Here is a 21,455-nt window from a genome sequence, read left to right as displayed (position 1 = left end):
CTCTGCCATCAGGTACCAACTTCCATAGGGGTAGGGCCATGGGGAGACGCACTTCATTTGTTGATGCTGTGGAGTCAGGCATTGAGGTTCCAAATGAGAAGTCCATTGAGTCCAACTGTGAGTTGTGGCTTTGGAATATCAAGTGCAGCACAGAATGTGTCAAGATCCTCAGGGTCTTGTAAAGAGCTTGCTGACCGTTGTGTGAGGCCTGGAAACTCAAATGGAGGCCCCAATGAAATCCGATACCTTTTTGCTTGATCGTGTCAGTAAGCGGCTTGAGAAGGTGCCGTTGTTGAAAGGTGCTCCACGAAAGATCAGGGAAGATCTGGATTTTAGCACCATTGAATTCAACAGCTTCCAATTTATGGGCCTTACTGAGAATCTCGTCTCTGACATTAGGATTGTGTAGATGACACATTCGGTGGAATTCAAATGTTTGAAAGGTCGCTTGGGTGTCTGTTTTTTCCTGTCTATTAGATAGGAAAAAACAGACTCCCAATTGACTTTTCAAACATTTGAATCTCCCCCATAATGTCTCTAGGGGCCTCTGATTGAAGGTCCCATGGGTGAGGTGCACAATGCGCTCAGTCAAAGAGGAAGACCTTATCAGTATCTGCATCAATTATTTCATTAAAGACCTTCGTAAGTGCATCCACTATGCCGGGACCTTGCACATTCTGGTTTCCCTCTTATATGGAAGTTGTGTTTTCCTGTATTTTCCTGGTCATCTAGGCAACATAACATGGATTTCATATACAGAGCGTGAACAGAAACAGTGTCCAGCAGCTGTGAATGAAATACAATTAATTTCCTTAACATGTCCACTTGCATGGCAGCTATTTCTGTCCTAACCGTTTCCTTGAGATTTTTCTCAGGGTCCAGGAAATCTTGTTTGGAGGGGAGATCTTGCTTATTTGGGAGGGAACTAAAATGGTCGAGAATGTTAACGCCAGTGTCGTTATCACAGCCAGGGTGAGTAGGCGATGATACGGTCAAAGGACTGAGACAAATCAGATGGAAAATGAATGCCCTCCACAAAAGCGTCCATGTCTGATGTGAGATTACAGAACAGATTGGGTTGTGAGGGGTTGTCATCTGACTTCTTAGTAGCAGGCGTCTATACACCTTTACTGGTCTTTCCCATTCAAAAGGTGGCACAGAAAAAAATTGCAGATACAAAAAGACAGTAGTCCCAGTTTTATGAGATGCCTAGCATGGAAGGTTCCCAATTGCAGCCACTACACACTGTCCCCGACAATGAAGGGGTGGGTCAGGAGGTCATGGTTAAACAAAGAGGTGGTAGTCAAGCCACGTGGGAGCCAAGAAACAGGTTGACAGTGCAGGAGTAGAGAAACAACAGATTTCAAGGAGGTATGCCAGGGTCTTAAGGAGGTGCTGTGTTGGTGTACTGGTCACCAGATGCAGGACATTGGCTATAAGCAGGTGCTTCTAAGGGAATACATATGTAATTCCAGCGGGTGGGATGCCGGCTGTTAGTATCCCGACAGCAGCATCCCGCCCACCAGAACGCCAGTAGCAGTGCGAGCGATACGCTCGCCACAGGATCTATTCCCACTCTATGGGTGTCATGGACAACCAGGAGTGGGAATAGCCCCTGTGAGCTGGTATTACGGCTGTCTGCATTTTTGGCTCTCGCGGTTGTATCCTGACTGCTGAGATCCGGACAGCCGGCAAATAGATTGCTTCCCGCTTCTAAGTATGGTGTAGTATCTTGTAAAACAAACTACAATTTATAATTGCTGAGAAAGTAACACAGAGCCACCACTAAATGTCATCGCTGGAGAAGGACTCTACAACTCAGGAGGATTTTACAGTGAATGTAGATGAAAAGGAATACAAGGTAGAGGCAAAACATTCTTGTACTCTGCATTGTTTCTTCCCAATATGGCTAGCAAAATTGTGATTACCCTGTCTAGAGACCCTCATCCAGAATAACATAACAGGCTGACTAGGACAGCTTAAGTGAAGCCAGATATGTAGCAATCACCAGCTAGAAGTCCCCAATACAGGTCCCGGCAGAGGGTTACAGCAGGGAAGGGCTTGTTGGGTGCTGTAAGAGGATGTGAGCATGGACACCATCAGATACAGGCATTAAAATGGCACCCGCGGCTATGAGAACAGGTAAGCACTCACCGGATGTGCACACACCAGTGTTTCAGGGCAGAGACAGGGATTAATGGGCGGGGCAGCAGTCAGCCAGCAGATCCGCTATTCAGGCAGCAGCAGAACAGAGACTGCCGAGCGCCTTCCAATCACCTACAAAATGGCGCCGGTGCAGGCCATTGTAGGATGTCAAATGTTCTATGGGATGCTCAAACACTCAGGAGTCATCAGTGGTGCCAAAGTAGCGGTTCCACATTCTCTGGGAAGCAGTCGGGAAGGAGAAGTTACAGCTGTGCGGAGCACCAGGATTATGTGTCCGTCATCATTGCTATGCAAGCCACACCCCCAGTGAATCGGGATTTTTTAAACATGATTGATATTCCCGATTTCCCGACTCGGACATGGGGGATCGGGACATTGCCTCAATTTATTGCTGATGTATGAGGGCCATAAGTTCTGTCTTGTACATTTTTAGCAAATATTTTCACTGTAGGTGCAGCTCATTGCTTCAGGTAACAACTCCCCCTTTTGTCTGTTTTCTATACATCTCGGTCAAATTTATGAAAAGGCTTGTTACAGTAGAGGTAGGAGCTCAGGAAGACAGCAGAAAGATTTTAAAATATTGTTTAGAATTTTGATAAAATAACTTAAACTTTCCAATATAATACATTTAGGTCTGCCCAACACGTTCGGCGATTATGATGAAACACCAGAAGTGACTGCTAAGCACATTAAGGTAACGCTCTGCGCCATACACAATTTACAGTACTAGCTGTAGTCTTCTGCTGGTTGTTCTGTTTAGCCTGAATACTGTATATAGGAGGTAAATAATGAGTGAGGGAGTTGATTTAATTCTGTAGGATGGAGCACACTGTTTTTTCTTTTTAAATGTATTTGGTTAATTGGGGGGATACTAAATTCTTCCAAACTGGGAATGATACCTCCTGCCATATGCTTAGACACAATCTGCTCATCTGCCATGAGAGTTGCAGCATCAGGGGTTTGCCTGCCTCAGTAGCATATAAACTGCTAAAGTTATAACGGTTAATAAGCCATATAGACTTGGTGTCATACATGAATTGGTGTTTTAAACACCATTTTCCATTAGAAGTCTAGACCTTTGCTTTTACACTGTACTGATATGTACATTTCCATGAATGTCGACATGGGCATAAGGTAAACAAAAAAAATGTCCACATCTAACATGTCGACAGGACATTTTTGTGTTATTTTTAAGGTTAGGTTTAGGGTTAGGCTAAATTATGCAAAAAAACGATGTCTGCATTCTGATGTCAACATCTTAAATGTCAACATGTTGACATATTATATGTAAAAACTAATATCCATGTGGACATTCTGACTTACCATTCTGAATGTCAACATTCTGTGTTTGTTTTGCTCCTTGTTAGTATCTTTCATTAGTAGTATTTATTTTGTTTTCCCCCCCAAAGACAGTACATCACAGAACTCATTTTCTCCTCTACAGGACTTTGCAATGGATGGTTTGGTGAATATAGTTGGTGGATGCTGTGGAACTACACCAGCACATATCCGGTAACTAGGGAAAGGGTTTTTGTTTTTTTGTTTTTTAATTAGGGGGCATTTTGTTTTTCTCTTATGATAAAAATGATCTCTCATTCTGTACCATTGCTATATGTTATCAGAGAAATTGCTGAAGCTGTGAAGCACTACAAACCGAGAATTCCTCCCGCTTCTGTGTGTGATGGATATATGTTACTTTCTGGTATGTAAAGGCCTGATTCAGTATTCTCTAGACCTGTATACAAACTTTGAGTACCATGTATTGTTTGATGGTTGGGTAACTGCACTTATTATTGTGTGGGATGGGACCAAGGCTTGTTGCTTCCCTCTCTGTTCATATCATTGTGCTTTGAGGCTTCTCACTCAGGCACCATAGCACAAGCATGGCATTGTAAGCGTGGACTGAGCCATCATCAACACTTTGCATGTAGGGTGAAGGAAACCCCATTTCCCAATTTCCTAGGGCTGTGTTTTTTATCCTAGAAATCTGACTTCTATAGTTGGTCCCCATTTTATTGCATTTGACCATCAAAAAGAAAGCACAAGGCAAACATTGTAGAGTGAGGATTTACCATATTTCTGTTAGCCTTATGTGGGTGCCACCAGCACTTGCACTGTTCATGAAGTAATGACCGTAACTACTGCTGGATAACATACTAATGCTAAATATACACAATATACTAAAGTGCATCTGTCACTTCATGCCTCAGCGAGGTTGTTAGCTGACAGACTGCATTATCATAAAATTTGGATTAACTCCCCAAATTCCCTTTAATGGGTCTCCATGATGTTGGTGGTTTCAAGTGACTGATCCCCTGCGTTTTTCACACACTTTTTTTTTTTTTATTGATTGCAAAATTGATCCTTGCACTCTGTAAGAACTTTGTTGTGTGCTGTGTAATTGTGGATTATACAATATTTACGTTGCATTGGTCTCTTTCTCCCATACAGGCTTGGAACCATTTAGGATAGGACCATACACAAATTTTGTAAATATCGGAGAGCGATGCAATGTGGCAGGGTCAAGAAAATTTGCCAAGCTTATCACGTCTGGGAATTATGAGGTGTGTTTGTGTGTCTGCGTAAAAGTGGTTTTAAAATAGTTTACAAAGAAAACCATTGCAACATCCATTTATATTTTTGTTTCTCATGTATGATTTTTTTAGTTTGGTACTATTTCAGTGTACCAGATTTAATAAATATGGCACTAAAGGCCAATCTTGTCTGCCTTCTAGCCTAATTGTACAAACAATTGTTTTTCAACAAAGTCAGTAAAATATTAAATCCCGATTATATTTATTTGTAACTGCTGAAACCGCTGCACTCATTAACTCACCAATGGAGCCTTTAGTCAGCTCTGCATAGGAGAGCAGATCATGTGACCTAGAACAGATGGAACAGCTAAATAAGGTAGACAGGCAAACTCCCAAACTGGAGGAGGGGTGTCCAAAACCAAGAGACCAATTCTTACACAACATCACAATAGTAACAGGTGGGAACCTTCTTATACAGCTAGATTTGCGAAAATGGGCAGCATCTTGATGGTGAAGGCAGATTTTATAGATCACATCCGACAATAGCTAAATGGCATGCTTAGGGTTATTCTCAGGTTCCTGACGCTATCTTACCCAAGGAAGGGTGATTAGTGGAAGTAAAACCTATTTCATTGACTGTAAATAATAATTGTAACTTGTGGGGATGGTTTATTTCACAGTTTGTGATCCGATTGCTCTGGTGGGTCACTGAAATGCCAGATATGTTTGGTTTAGCCACCTACATGTGTTTCTGTGTTGTACACACATTGGCCCTCATTCCGAGTTGTTCGCTCGTTAGTGGTTTTCGCAACGGAGCGATTTGTCGCAAACTGCGCATGCGCAATGTTCGCATTGCGTCTGCGCCAAGTAAATTTGCCAAAAAGTTAGGTATTTTACTCCACGGCTTAACGAAGAAATTTCTTCGTTCTGGTGATCGGAGTGTGATTGACAGGAAGTGGGTGTTTCTGGGCGGAAACTGGCCGTTTTATGGGTGTGTGCGGAAAAACGCTGCCGTTTCTGGGAAAAACGCGGGAGTGGCTGGAGAAACGGGGGAGTGTCTGGGCGAACGCTGGGTGTGTTTGTGACGTCAAACCAGGAACGAAACTGACTGAACTGATCGCAGTGGCAGAGTAAGTGTCGAGCTACTCAGAAACTGCAAAGAAATTTCTATTCGCAATTATGCGAATCTTTCGTTCGCAATTCTGCAAAGCTAAGATTCACTCCCAGTAGGCGGCGGCTTAGCGTGTGCAATGCAGCTAAAAGCAGCTAGCGAGCGAACAACTCGGAATGAGGGCCATTATTTTGCTTACTATATGACTCAAGTCCAGTGAGTAGCCTTTGTGTGGTTAGCCTAATTTCGGTCTACTTTTAACAGGAAGCTTTGACCATTGCAAAAGCACAAGTAGAGATGGGAGCACAAATTCTGGACATCAATATGGATGAAGGGATGCTGGATGGCCCCAGGGCCATGGCCAGATTTTGCAAATACATTGCATCTGAACCAGATATTGCTAAGGTAAGCCATACTGTGCTCTGTTTGCTAATATTGTTATGAAGTGTTTTTTGCTTTGATGTAAAAGAAAAATAAATACATTCTAAACACAAGTATTCCATAATTATGCTTGTAAAATGAATTCAGAGTGTGCTAGGAAAGTAGTCTGTAAATAAATGCTTTGTTTTGCGGTGAGCAATTTCATTCTTATAATATTTTAAAATTCAGAAAAACAATTACAATTTGACCTTATGTGAAAATGTAAGAAATGTTTATGTGCATTACATTCACTTCATCCATTACAATGTAAAATATTGTGGGGATTTTGCACCATCGGTATGTGACTACTTACATTTTTTAGTATGCGTCGAAATTCCTAACATACCAGCCAATTACTGATATATCTGTTCATTTTGCTGGTTTCTCATTAATGGCTGTCATGACATCACAGGATTTGTCTTGCAGTCTTGTCAGCATTGTACCTTCTGCTTTAGAGACACCAAGCATTCACTTTGAATACTGTATACAGCTATTTGAGTTCCAGGATGTGAATAGCCAGTTTAGTTTTTCAAGACTAGGAACTCTCCACTATCATTGTAGGTGGAGCCCAGCAATGGCAGAACACGGTCAGCATCTTTAATGGCTGATTCCATCATCACCTTCTCTGGCAGTGACCCTAAAGGGAGATGTGAAAAGACTTTGGGCTTATGAGATTTCTCTTTATGGGATAGTTCTAATTTGTATGGTCATTGTGTTTCTTGAGTGTCTTTGCTCATAGCTATTATTTTTTATTTGATTTTTAGATATTTTTTTTGGCTGTTATATTAAATATAACCATAAATCACCCCCCAAAAAAGTGGATTTTATGGCGCTAAATCTGGCATTTAGCGAATACTGTCCTCACCAGAAATGCCTTCTTTTCCATCCAGTTACATCCAATCAAATTAGGGGCAGTTTTGAATGTTCCTGCCTTTTTTCAAATGGTGAATGAGCCTCACCAGCACGTCTTGACTTCATTTTAGGTCCGATCCACTAGCTTCTGTCAATAGACTTGCACAGGTATGATGTTGAAAGACTGGGCAGTACGATTGGTGTAATGGTTAGCATTACTGCCTCACAGCACTGAAATCATGAGTTTGATTCCCACCATGGCCCTAACTGCGTGGAGTTTGTATAGTCTCCACGTTCTTTTGTGGGTTTTCTCTAGGTACTCGGGTTTACTCCCACAATCCCCCAAAAAATATACTGGTAGGTTAATTGGCTCCCACCAAAAGTAACCCTAGTGTGTTTTTGTACATGTGATAGGGGAATATAGATTGTAAGCTCCACTGGGGCAGGGACTGATGTGAATGGGCAAATATTCTCTGTAAAGCACTGCGGAATATGTCTCTCTCTCTCTCTCTCTCTCTGTATATCTATCTATCTATCTATCTATTAGTAACAATTATTATATCCATCATTAAGTGCAGTTGGCACTTTTCATGGAACTTTGGTAAGACGTGCCCAAATTATTTTAATATATTCAGTAGGACAATGTTATTTAGACACACTGTATCAATGAATGCAGCTTTCCTATCATATAGGAGACTTGATACATGTTGCTGTATAAATCCATAAAAAAAACACTGCTGTAGATTTTGTTGTAGATTTATCAGTCCTAATATAGTGATTGCAAATCTCCCTCCACAGGTACCGCTGTGTATTGATTCCTCCAACTTTCAGGTGATTGAGGCTGGGCTGAAGTGCTGTCAGGGGAAGTGCATAGTGAACAGTATCAGTCTGAAAGAGGGAGAAGAAGACTTTCTGGCGAAAGCCAGAAAGATAAAGCAGTTTGGAGCTGCAGTAGTTATAATGGCTTTTGATGAAGTGGGGCAGGTAAGTTTGTGGTTTTTATTTTTTTGCACTCCCCACCCCCTGGCTGTAGACATTAGCAGCTACTCGGGAAATTTACTAAAAGCCCTATTACCTAGCCTGTGTACACTTGACAGCTGCAGAGAGAAGCAGCCATGAAGAAAATGTGATGGTCGTGATGATCCGATTTTCAATGGCCTGATATTTCGGTCATTGATGAGTAACCAATGTTTTATAAAAATGGGGAAGAAAAAAAAATAATGTTAGGTTTTAAAGTAGATGTTTATAACCAAATTCAATCATAAAAAAGTCATTTTCTGATTGTTTTTTATAAAAAATATTAGCCAGTTAAACTGGAACCGTGCCAGAGAATAGCTGACTCCGAGGAATGGATGTGGTTTTCAAAGTCTCCTGATCCCTCTTCTCCAGAGTTCAAGCTGGAATCTTCTGATCAGGAATCCCAAGCGACCGTGTTCGCTCCAAGGAAAGAATTCCACTGGTCTGATGCGTTTAGGGCTCAAAAAGCTTTCTCAAGGCAGTGTGTTAATCACACATTCCAAACGCAATCCACATTCTCCCGCATGTCTCCTCTTCCAGGCAGCTACCCTCTGGCACAGTGCACTGACTGAGTGCTCAGATATACACAGAGCAAACTTGGTAAAAGAAGCTGCTACCACTGGGCATGTGCAGCAGCTCTGTCTCTTAAACTGCATGTTGATGCTGCTGCTCTAGAAATCGTATATTATATACTGTTGCTATTGTGGACATAATTTGAGCTGCTAGCCAAGCGGAGGGGTATTTCTGGGCAATTGGAACCCCCCCATATATGTGCCAAAGGGTACATCTGGGCAGTACACACAGTTGCTGCAGTATAAACTCCTGGAAATTGGTGAGTTTTGTTTAGAGATGAGCGGAAAGATAGGCACTGCCTCACCTACCATAGACTTTTTACTCCAGAGTTTTGGCTATAAAAGTTATTAGAATAATACAAAGAAGATATTTCAAACATATTCTTTGTATTTCTCTGACGTCCTAGTGGATGCTGGGAACTCCGTAAGGACCATGGGGAATAGCGGCTCCGCAGGAGACAGGGCACATCTAAAGAAAGCTTTAGGATCACCTGGTGTGCACTGGCTCCTCCCCCTATGACCCTCCTCCAAGCCTCAGTTAGATTTTCTGTGCCCGACGAGAAGGGTGCACACTAGGGGCTCTCCTGAGCTCTTTGTGAAAGTTTTAGTTTACGATTGGATTCTTAATATTCCAAAATCGCAGCTGGTTCCGACGACTTGTCTTCTGTTCCTAGGGATGATCCTGGACACAGTCCAGAAAGAAGGTGTTTCTCCCGGAGGAGAAAGCCAGGGAGTTATCCGAGCTAGTCAGGAACCTCCTAAAACCGAACCAAGTCTCAGTGCATCAATGCACAAGGGTTCTGGGTAAAAATGGTGGCTTCCTACGAAGCAATCCCATTCGGCAGATTCCACGCAAGACTTTCCAGTGGAACCTACTGGACAAATGGTCCGGGTCGCATCTTCAGATGCTTCAGCGGATAACCCTGTCACCAGGGACAAGGGTATCCCTCCTGTGGTGGTTGCAGAGTGCTCATCTTCTAGAGGGCCGCAGATTCGGCATGCGGGACTGGGTCCTGGTGGCCACGGATGCCAGCCTGCGAGGCTGGGGAGCAGTCACACAGGGAAGGAATATCCAGGGCTTATGGTCAAGCCTGGAGACATCACTTCACATAAATGTCCTGAAGCTAAGGGCCATTTACAATGCTCTAAGCTTAGCAAGACCTCTGCTTCAAGGTCAGCCGGTGTTGATCCAGTCGGACAACATTACGGCAGTCACCCACGTAAACAGACAGGGTGCCACAAGAAGCAGGAGGGCAATGGCAGAAGCTGCAAGGATTCTTCGCGGGGCGAAAAACCATGTGATAGCACTGTCAGCAGTTTTCATTCCGGGAGTGGACAACTGGGAAGCAGTTTTCCTCAGCACGACCTCCACCCGGGAGAGTAAGGACTTCACCCAGAAGTCTTCCACATGATTATAAACCGTTGGGAAAAACTCGACAGGTATTGCGTCACGTCAAGGGACCCTCAGGCAATAGCTGTAGATGCTCTGGTAACACCGTGGGTGTACCAATCAGTGTATGGGTTCCCTCCTCTGCCTCTCATACCCAAGGTACTGAGATTGATAAGATGGAGAGGAGTAAGCACTATATTAGTGGCTCCGGATTGGCCAAGAAGGAATTGGTAACCGGAACTTCAAGAGATGCTCACGGAGGATCCGTAGCCTCTACCTCTAAGAAGGGTCCTGCTCCAGCAAGGACCTTGTCTGTTCCAAGACTTACCGCGGCTGCGTTGACGGCATGGCGGTTGAACGCCGGATCCTGAAGGAAAAAGGCGTTCCGGATGAAGTCTTCCCTATCCTGATCAAAGCCAGGAAGGATGTAACCGCAAAACATTATCACCGCATTTGGCGAAAATATGTTGCGTGGTGCGAGGCCAGTAAGGCTCGACGGAGGAAATTCAACTGGGTCGATTCCTACATTTCCTGCAAACAGGAGTATCTATGGGCCTGAAATTGGGGTCCATTAAGGTTCAAATTTCGGCTCTGTCAATTTTCTTCCAAAAAAGAACTAGCTTCAGTCCCTGAAGTTCAGACATTTGTTAAAGGGGTACTGCATATACAGCCTCCTTTTGTGCCTTTAGTGGCACTTTTGGGATCTCCAGGTGGTTTTTGGGTTCCAAAAGTCACATTGGTTTGACACACTTAAATCTGTGGAGTTAAAATATCTCACAGAAAAAGTGGTCATGCTGTTGGCTCTGGCCTGGGCCAGGCGCGTGTCAGAATTGGTGGCTTTATCCTGTAAAAGCCCTTATCTGATTTTCCATTCGGACAGGGCGGAATTGAGGACTCGTCCTCAGTTTCTCCCTAGGGTGGTTTCAGCGTTCACCTGAACCAAACCTATTGTGGTGCCTGCGGCTACTAGGGACTTGGAGGACTCCAAGTTGCTAGACGTTGTCAGGACCCGGAAAATATATGTTTCCAGGACGGCTGGAGTCAGGAAATCTGACTCGCTGTTTATCCTCTATGCACCCAACTAGCTGGGTGCTCCTGCTTTTAAGCAGACTATTGCTCGTTGGATTTGTAGTACAATTCAGCTTGCACATTCTGTGGCAGGCCTGCCACAGCCAAAAATCTGTAAATGCCCACTCCACAAGGAAGGTGGGCTCATCTTGGGCAGCTGCCCGAGGGGTCTCGGCTTTACAACTTTGCCGAGCAGTTACTTGGTCAGGAGCAAATACGTTTGTAAAATTCTACAAATTTGTTACCCTGGCTGAGGAGGACCGGGAGTTCTCTCATTGGGGGCTGCAGAGTCATCCGCACTCTCCCGCCCGTTTGGGAGCTTTGGTATAATCCCCATGGTCCTTACGGAGTTCCCAGCATCCACTAGGACGTCAGAGAAAATAAGAATTTACTTACCGATAATTCTATTTCTCGTAGTCCGTAGTGGATGCTGGGCGCCCATCCCAAGTGCGGATTGTCTGCAATACTGGTACATAATTATTGTTACCAAAAAATTCGGGTTATTGTTGTAGTGAGCCATCTTTTCGAGAGGCTTCTCTATTATCATGCTGTTAACTGGGTTCAGATCACAAGTTGTACAGTGTGATTGGTGTGGCTGGTATGAGTCTTACCCGGGATTCAAAATCCTTCCTTATTGTGTACGCTCGTCCGGGCACAGTATCCTAACTGAGGCTTGGAGGAGGGTCATAGGGGGAGGAGCCAGTGCACACCAGGTGATCCTAAAGCTTTCTTTAGATGTGCCCTGTCTCCTGCGGAGCCGCTATTCCCCATGGTCCTTACGGAGTTCCCAGCATCCACTACGGACTACGAGAAATAGAATTATCGGTAAGTAAATTCTTATTTTTTCATATACTTTATACAGTCAAAACTGTAGCTTAAACAATAGTATGACAGGAAAGGCTCTGCCTCACCCCACCGCACGTCACTGGGGTGCAGATACATTTATTTTTTTGCCTACAGGGTAAATAGCGGCTGATTTTACATGTAGCCCACAAATGCTGGACAGCTTTTCAAACCGCACTTCAGATTTGAGTTTGATCACGCCCCTCTTTATATCTCTCTGCACATTTTATATCTGCTCCATCTGCATTGCAACATGGTTTTACCAAGCAGCACAGTTACTTACTCTTTTATGCTTTACTCCCACCTCGGAATCAGCCCATAAGGGGGAATTCAACTGGGTGCGAGGTAAAATAAAAAAAATATGCACACCTCTCCAGTGGTCTCTGCGGCTCCTTGTGGTCTCCCCTCTATTTTTGCACTTGGGAGGAGACTGCTGGGAGATGTAGTTTTCCCAGCTGTTGATTTTGGGTGGGGGGAGGGTACACACTCACTCATACACTCATACACACATACACACATGCAAACACATACTCACCGCTGGATGCAGAAGACATCACTTCAGGAGTGGAGTAATTACAGACTAATTAAGCTAATTGGAAACAAGTCCCGGTAATTTTTCCTAAAGTGGTTATCACTACCACTGTCCCTTTGGGTTTCCCTACGTACCTTGGTGTGGATATTTTCATTAAAAATTAAACTATCCGCTGAAAAACAGTGTGTTAATCTTGCCAGTTCCACAAATATTAATACATATGCCCCTTAGAACAGGCTTTCCCAACCTAGGTCCTCAAGGCACACTAACAGTCTGTTATGATTCCAGCACTCTGGTCAGAGGAGATCTTATGGCAAGGACCGGAGCACTGGAACGGAATGCTGGGGAAGGGAGCAGGACAGGAAAATAGCCCCTGGCGCCCTAACTCTGTTGTCTCACCCGTGTTGTCAGAAATCCCCTGCGAGACTATGGTTTCTTGAGCCCTTGGCAGCCGCGTTTGAAGGGCGGATTATGTCTGCCCAACTTCGATGCCCCCCGGTCTTAATGAGAGACAAAGGGAAACCCGAGACAGGGTGATAACAAGAGGCCCTCTAACTAAACAACCAGGCCAGGGGCTAAGCAAACTCAAAACTATAATATGTGCGGAGAAACCGCCAGGGAAAAGGACAACCAAAATATCCACTTGTCCAATTCTCCTACCCGGCACCGCCGAGTACCAGAGAGGACTTGTGGAAGCGGAACCCTCCGCAAATGCTCCAAACACAAAATATAAAAGGTAAAGCGGCTGAGCCGCAACACACGGCAGAGCCGCAACTCACGAACACCACTGGATATAAAACGGTGATCAGTCAGGACTCCAGGGAACCAAACGACCTCTTGGGATGAGGTGACAACTCCCGAATACCGGACTTCTGAGGACTGGAATGACCGGATACAGCAGGACTGGAAACAGACTCTCAGCAAACAAAGGCAGCATGCAGGAAGCTATTACCGGCGTCTGTGAGAAGCCCTGAGAGTGTATTTAACAAGGAGTCCTCCAATCAGCTGCTAAAGGCTGATTAGAATAAATGCCGTGCAGCTGCCTTGCTGCACGGCCAGAGAGCAGGTGAATATCTAAATTTCCTAAAGCCCAGCAACGGGGAACGCGGTCCGCCAGTGGCGTCCCCGTTGCTAGGGTCCGTGCGGCTCAGCGCGCCCGGCGTCTAGCGTTGCTAGGGAGCCGGCGGCTGTACGCGCACGGCATCTCTAGGTGCTAGGCGCCGGGCCGCGCAGACAAGCGGACCCCGGCGCCTAACAGTACCCCCCCCTTGAGGAGGGGTCAAGGAACCCCTAAAGCCAGGTTTCTGAGGAAATTCCCGAAAAAATGCCCTCTTGAGCCTCGGGGCATGAAGATCCTTTTCCAGGACCCAAGACCTTTCCTCCGGACCATAGCCTTTCCAGTGAACTAGAAAATACAGCCGACCCCGGGACAATTTGGAATCGAGAACCTTCTCTACCAAGAACTCCTGTTGTCCCTGTACATCCACTGGAGATCTACCCTGAGAGATCTTCCGAGGAAATCTACTGGAAGAAACGTATTGTTTCAACAGGGAACAATGAAACGTATTTCCAATCCTGAGAGATCTTGGTAAACGTAACGGAAAGGCAACTGGGTTGACTCTTTTAATAATAAGAAATGGCCCAATAAATTTGGGTCCCAGTCTAGCCGAGGATTGTCGAAGCCTGATGTTGCGAGTCGACAACCACACCCTATCTCCCACCTTAAAAGTGCAAGGACGTCGGAGCCTGTCAGAAAATTTCTTCTCTCGAAAGGCCGCTTTTCTGAGAGCAAGGTGCACCTTTTTCCAAATGGCTCTGAGATGGGAGGTTAAGGTTAGCGAGGAGACTGAGGAATGATGAAAAAAAGAATTAGCTCTGGGGTGAAAACCAAAAACTGAAAAGAATGGAGACTCTTTAGTGGAGGAATGACAAGAATTATTGTAAGCAAATTCAGCCAACTGAAGAAACTCGGACCAATCATTCTGGAGTTTGGCTGAATACAAGCGCAAATATTGTTTCAATGATTGGTTAACTCGTTCGGTTTGCCCGTTGGATTGTGGTTGGTAACCGGATGTTAACGACAATTTCATCTTCAATGAGGCACAAAAACATTTCCAGAATTGTGCGATGAATTGTGGACCCCGATCAGAAACAATATCAGTAGGCAACCCATGAAGCCTGAATACATGGCGGAGAAACAAAACTGGCAACCCTTGGGCAGAAGGCAATCGGGGAAGAGCAATAAAATGAGCCATTTTACTAAAACGGTCCACTACCACCCATATGACTCGGAATCCGGCTGAAAGGGGAAGGTCAACCACAAAATCCATGGAAATATGAGACCACGGCCTGAGAGGAACATTTAAGGGCATAAGTTGCCCGATGGGCAAGGAACGGGGAACCTTATGCTGTGCACAAACCTGACATGAATAAACAAATTCCTTGACGTCTTTAGAAAGACCAGGCCACCATACTGAGCGAGAGACTAACTCCAATGTCTTAGAGACTCCTGGATGCCCTGAAACTTTGTTATCATGGAATTCCGTTAAAACAGTAGCTCTCAAAAACTCAGGGACGTAAAGACGACCAGCAGGAGTAATTCTAGGAGCTTGGTGTTGAAGCTGTTTTAACTGGGTAAATAAATCTTGTGTGAGGCCCGCCCAGATGACCGAAGATGAAAGTATGGGGGTAACAGGATTGTTATTGTGAACCGGAAGAAAGCTACGTGACAGGGCATCAGCCTTAGTATTCTTGGAACCAGGCCTGAAAGTGATTATAAATTTGAAACGCGTAAAAAATAATGCCCAACGTGCCTGCCGGGCATTAAGCCGCTTAGCCGATTCAATGTATTGCAGGTTCTTATGGTCAGTCAATACCGAAATAGTATGTTTTGCTCCCTCCAGCCAATGCCTCCACTCCTCGAAAGCCCACTTTACCGCCAGTAACTCCCGATTACCAACGTCATAGTTGGATTCAGCGGAGGAGAATTTCCTGGACATAAAGGCACAAGGATGTAACTCCAGAGACTCCGGATCCTTTTGAGAAAGGATAGCCCCCACTCCAACCTCCGAGGCATCAACCTCCACCACAAAGGGCAATTCCGGATTAGGATGTCTGAGGACTGGAGCCGAGACAAAGGCTTGTTTCAAGGCCCGGAAGGACAACTCAGCTTCACGCGACCAGTTGGTAGGATCCGCTCCTTTCTTTGTCAGAGCTACAATGGGAGCAACCAGGTTAGAAAAAGAATGAATGAACCTCCTATAATAATTCGCAAACCCTAAAAAGCGCTGAATTGCTTTTAAATTGGTGGGTTGCGCCCAACTAAGGATGGCCTGGAGTTTCTTTGGTTCCATGGAAAATCCCTGAGGGGAAATTATGTACCCTAAAAAAGATACTTCCGTGACATGAAACTCACACTTCTCCAACTTGGCATATAAATGATTCTCACGTAACTTTTGAAGAACCAGACGCACCTGGGTAACATGTTGTTCCATTGATTCAGAAAAAATCAGGATGTCGTCTAAGTAAACGACCACGAATTTCCCTAGGAAGTCACGGAGCACATCGTTAATGAGGTCTTGAAAAACTGCCGGAGCACTGGACAGGCCGAACGGCATCACCAGGTATTCGTAGTGACCCGACTGAGTACTGAAGGCCGTTTTCCACTCATCTCCAGATTTAATTCGGATGAGGTTGTACGCTCCTCTAAGGTCAATTTTAGAAAAAATCACAGCAGAACGTAACTGATCAAAGAGTACAGAAATCAACGGCAAAGGATAGGTGTTTTTAACTGAGATCTTATTCAGGGCTCTAAAATCAATGCAAGGTCTAAGCGAGCCATCCTTTTTCTCCACAAAGAAGAAGCCTGCACTTAAAGGAGATTTTGATGGTCTAATAAATCCTTTCTCAAGGCTCTCCTTTACATAATCATTCATAGCCGCAGTTTCTGGCCTGGATAATGCATATAATCTTCCCTTTGGCAATGCGGCACCAGGAATTAACTCAATAGCACAATCATAAGGCCGATGGGGAGGCAGAATGTCCACATTGCCTTTGGAGAAAACATCAGCAAACTCCTGGTATTCCACCGGAATGAGTTCTGGAATGATAGCTGCTACTCTGACTGGAAACGTGATACATTCCTTATCACAAAAAGTACCCCAATGTGAAATCTCCCCCGACCGCCAATCAATGGTGGGATTATGAAAGGCCAGCCAAGGGTGACCCAGAACAACTGGAACTGCTGGGCAATGTGTAAGAAAGAACTCGATTTTCTCGGAATGTAGAGCTCCTAAGTAGTACAGGGGGTGTACGGAGAGAAATAATCCCATTAGACAGCGGACTCCCATCTAAGCCATGCATGGTGACACACCTACCCAAAGGTAACTGAGGAATGCCTAAGGCCTTAGCCCAAGTTAAATCCATAAAGTTTCCTGCAGCTCCACTATCAACAAAAGCCGACACCGAAGAACTGAGGCTGCCAAAGGAAACTTTAACTGGGACTAAAAGGGAGTTATTCGAGGAGATAAGCTGCAGACCTAGGTGAACCCCCTCACAATTCACCTGGTCAAAGCGTTTCCCGACTTGTTCGGACAATTACGAGCAAAATGTCCCTTACCCCCACAGTACAGACAAAGACCAGAATTTTGCCTTCTGGCTCTTTCTTCAGGAGACAGCCGGGAGAGACCCATCTGCATGGGCTCCTCTACGTCTTCAGGAATGGAATATACACACGGACTTGACCTTACAGGTGCTCCTTTTTTTTCAGCCCTCCGCTCTCTGATACAACGATCAATCTTAATAGAAAGCTCCATGAGTTTATCGAGCGTCTCAGGAGCGGGGTACTGAAGGAGACTGTCTTTTATAGACTCTGATAAGCCGAGGCGAAACTGACTGCGCAGGGCTGGGTCATTCCAGCCACAGTCCGAACGACTGTACAATAAACGGCGAAACTCCGTACAATAAACCTCCGCAGGATTTCTACCCTGTCTGAGAGCGCGCAACTGACTTTCAGCGGACGCCTCTCTATCAGGGTCATCATACAAGAGCCCTAAAGACTCAAAAAAAAACGTCAACTGACAACAATGCCGGATCCTCTGCTCTTAAACCAAATGCCCAGGTCTGAGGATCCCCCTGGAGCAAAGAAATAATAAACCCGACCCGCTGAGATTCAGTACCCGAGGAAGTCGGTCTTAAACGAAAATAAAGTTTACAGGATTCTTTAAAATTTAAAAAACTCTTTTCTATCACCAGAAAAACGGTCAGGCAAATGCATCTTTGGTTCAGGGACTACCCTTGGGGAAGCTCGCAAAAGATCTTCCTGCGACTTCACCCGAAGAGAAAGATCCTGAACCATCTGAGTAAGTTCTTGAATCTGGCTGACTAAGAGCTGACCAGGATTTGGCCCTAAACCTGTTGGATTCATGAGGCCGATAAACTCTCACAAAACTGAATGAGAAAAAATTAAACCCCGTTTAATTTTAAGTTTTGGTATGGCCGGTAATAATGTTATGATTCCAGCACTCTGGTCAGAGGAGATCTTATGGCAAGGACCGGAGCACTGGAACAGAATGCTGGGGAAGGGAGCAGGACAGGAAAATAGCCCCTGGCGCCCTAACTCTGTTGTCTCACCCGTGTTGTCAGAAATCCCCTGCGAGACTATGGTTTCTTGAGCCCTTGGCAGCCGCGTTTGAAGGGCGGATTATGTCTGCCCAACTTCGATGCCCCCCGGTCTTAATGAGCGACAAAGGGAAACCCGAGACAGGGTGATAACAAGAGGCCCTCTAACTAAACAACCAGGCCAGGGGCTAAGCAAACTCAAAACTATAATATGTGTGGAGAAACCGCCAGGGAAAAGGACAACCAAAATATCCACTTGTCCAATTCTCCTACCCGGCACCGCCGAGTACCAGAGAGGACTTGTGGAAGCGGAACCCTCCGCAAATGCTCCAAACACAAAATATAAAAGGTAAAGCGGCTGAGCCGCAACACACGGCAGAGCCGCAACTCACGAACACCACTGGATATAAAACGGTGATCAGTCAGGACTCCAGGGAACCAAACGACCTCTTGGGATGAGGTGACAACTCCCGAATACCGGACTTCTGAGGACTGGAATGACCGGATACAGCAGGACTGGAAACAGACTCTCAGCAAACAAAGGCAGCATGCAGGAAGCTATTACCGGCGTCTGTGAGAAGCCCTGAGAGTGTATTTAACAAGGAGTCCTCCAATCAGCTGCTAAAGGCTGATTAGAATAAATGCCGTGCAGCTGCCTTGCTGCACGGCCAGAGAGCAGGTGAATATCTAAATTTCCTAAAGCCCAGCAACGGGGAACGCGGTCCGCCAGTGGCGTCCCCGTTGCTAGGGTCCGTGCGGCTCAGCGCGCCCGGCGTCTAGCGTTGCTAGGGAGCCGGCGGCTGTACACGCACGGCGTCTCTTGTTGCTAGGCGCCGGGCCGCGCAGACAAGCGGACCCCGGCGCCTAACACAGTCCAGGTTTTAGTGATAACCATGCTTGACCGCAGGTGTCTTAACCACTTGCCTGGCATGGTCGCATCAGATGTGACCATACCAGCAAGTGTCTTATCTCACGGTTTGCAGCAGCAGGGAAGAGAAACTTCCCTCCGCTGCGCTGTCAGAGGGACAGGGCCTCCCTGCATCCTCCCCCAGTGTTTGCTGTACTGCTGGTCGGTCAGCACGGCAGGACTCCTAGACAATAGCAGCCGCTCGTTAAGTGTAAATGATCCCACCCCCCAAGCCCTCCCTGTGTACCTGGTGGCTGTCCCAGCTTTCAAAATGAAAGCCGCAATGGTCCAATGTTGGTGGCCGGTGTTTGAAAAAAATAAAATAAAATTCTATTATCAAAAAATAATAATAATAATAATAAAATATATATATATATATATATATATATATATATATATATATATACACACACACACACATACATATACACAGGTAGATAGATTTTTTTTTTTTTATATGTAGATATAGATTATTATTTTTTTTGATTTGTTGCCTGCCTTAGAGAGAAGGGCAAAGGGTGGGCACTCCAAATATTGCTTTGATTTAGATTTTTCTTCTGTTCATTCACTTGGCATTTTGTTAATTTATAAAAATAAACTATTAACACATCTATTTTTTAAAGCATTCTTACTTTGCAGCAGTTTTTGCATACCTGCCTAAAGCTTTTGCACACTACTGTATATAAAGTATGTATAATAAAGTTATCTGTATAATAACTAGAGATGTGCACCGGACATTTTTCAGGTTTTGTGTTTTGGTTTTGGATTCGGTTCCGCGGTCGTGTTTTGGATTCAGACGCGTTTTGGCAAAACCTCCCTTAAGATTTTTTGTCTGATTCGGGTGCATTTTGGATTCGGGTGTTTTTTTTAAAAAAACCCTCAAAAACAGCTTAAATCATAGAATTTGGGGGTAATTTTGATCCCATAGTATTATTAACCTCAATAACCATAATTTCCACTCATTTCCAGTCTATTCTGAACATCTCACACCTCACAATATTATTTTTAGTCCTAAAATTTGCACAGAGGTCGCTGGATGACTAAGCTAAGCGACCCAAGTGGGCGGCACAAACACCTGGCCCATCTAGGAGGGGCACTGCAGTGTCAGACAGGATGGCACTTAAAAAAATAGTCCCCAAATAGCAAGGTCGCTGGATGGCTAAACTAAGCGACACAAACAACCTCAATATCACAGGAATTATTTGTTCTAATCAATGGTATTATTTATTGGTCCAAATCACTGGAAGAAAATGACAATCACTAGAATTAAAAGACAGTATCACAGGAATTATTTGTTCTAATCAATGGTATTATTGGTCCAAATCACTGTAAGAAAATGACAAAATCACTGGAATTAAATGGCAGTAATGTCGGGAATTATATCAAATGGCAGTACAACTGGACATATACGGAAGTGTCAGACATGATGGCACTTTAAAAAAAACTTTTTTTTGTATATGACAGGGACAAACCCACTGTCCTAACAATTGGCAGAGCTGGTTAAACAAACAGCCAGGGGGAAACTCCTGAATCCAGTTTCTTACCCTGGGTAATAATTTTTATTACCTGGGATATAATAATAATCACTAAGGCTCCCCTGTAGTGATGTAGACGAGATCCCCCCCAAAGGACCCTCACATGGGAGTACTTCCGCATCACGCTGAGGATGCTAAGGGAGTAGAATCCAACCTCTGAACCTGTGCACCTGTAGAGGGGGCAGACTTTCTGCTCTTTCTATGGCCTAGACTCGTGCAGAAGTAGGCCCTCCCGAATTTTCTCGATCTGGCAGCCCAAGGGGACTGCATCAGAGAAGCAGAGTTACGTCTTCTCACAGGTGGTGCTGTGGAAGGATTTGTATTCAGAGTGTCCCCAATCGGTGTCTCACCTGCGAAGGGGAGGTACCTCTTGGGTTCGCCATCTGCGTTCCTTTGGCGGATCCAGAGACTTCTGCGAGCCGCTACTGCCATGGAGGATGCTCTGGAATCCATCAGCCCAATGTCCCTCATGGCTTTCACCATGAATTTAGCCGAATCCTTTATGTGACCTAGAATCAAGACAACCTCATCCCTACGGATTGTATCAAGGTCTTCTATTAAGTTGTCTGACCATTTTAACATAGCCCTAGCTACCCAAGTGCATGCAATAGTGGGCCTAAGGGCGGCTCCAGTAGCCATGTAAATGGATTTTAGAGTTGTCTCTAGCTTGCGGTTAGTCGGCTCCGTTAACGGGGCACAGCCTGGTACAGGTAATGTAATTACCCCTGATGGCCTGGACACCGAAATGTCCATTATGGGAGGAATCTCCCATCTCCTTCTATCCTCCTCAGGAAAGGGATATGTTTTAAGTACTTTATTGGGGATGTGAAAAACCTCTTCTGGGTTTAACCAGGATCTTTCAAATAGGGTATTCAACTCTTCCGAAACC

At 44.9% G+C, this 21,455-nt stretch overlaps 1 protein-coding gene across 1 annotated transcript in view; it reads left to right on the top strand.

Moving 5' to 3' along the window:
* MTR (5-methyltetrahydrofolate-homocysteine methyltransferase) overlaps positions 1 to 21,455 on the top strand; it is a 224,570-nt gene that overhangs the window by 49,386 nt on the left and 153,729 nt on the right. The window contains exons 10-15 of the mRNA XM_063918059.1: positions 2,799 to 2,860; positions 3,611 to 3,678; positions 3,789 to 3,868; positions 4,618 to 4,730; positions 6,076 to 6,216; positions 7,882 to 8,067. Of these exons, the coding sequence (XP_063774129.1) occupies positions 2,799 to 2,860; positions 3,611 to 3,678; positions 3,789 to 3,868; positions 4,618 to 4,730; positions 6,076 to 6,216; positions 7,882 to 8,067 (650 nt within the window). The remainder of the gene's footprint in view (positions 1 to 2,798; positions 2,861 to 3,610; positions 3,679 to 3,788; positions 3,869 to 4,617; positions 4,731 to 6,075; positions 6,217 to 7,881; positions 8,068 to 21,455) is intronic.

This window comes from Pseudophryne corroboree, chromosome 4 (assembly GCF_028390025.1).
Source record: "Pseudophryne corroboree isolate aPseCor3 chromosome 4, aPseCor3.hap2, whole genome shotgun sequence".
Lineage (NCBI taxonomy): Eukaryota > Metazoa > Chordata > Amphibia > Anura > Myobatrachidae > Pseudophryne > Pseudophryne corroboree.
The sequence above is the reverse complement of the archived record's forward strand: the minus strand, read 5'-3'. Positions and strand labels throughout refer to the sequence as shown.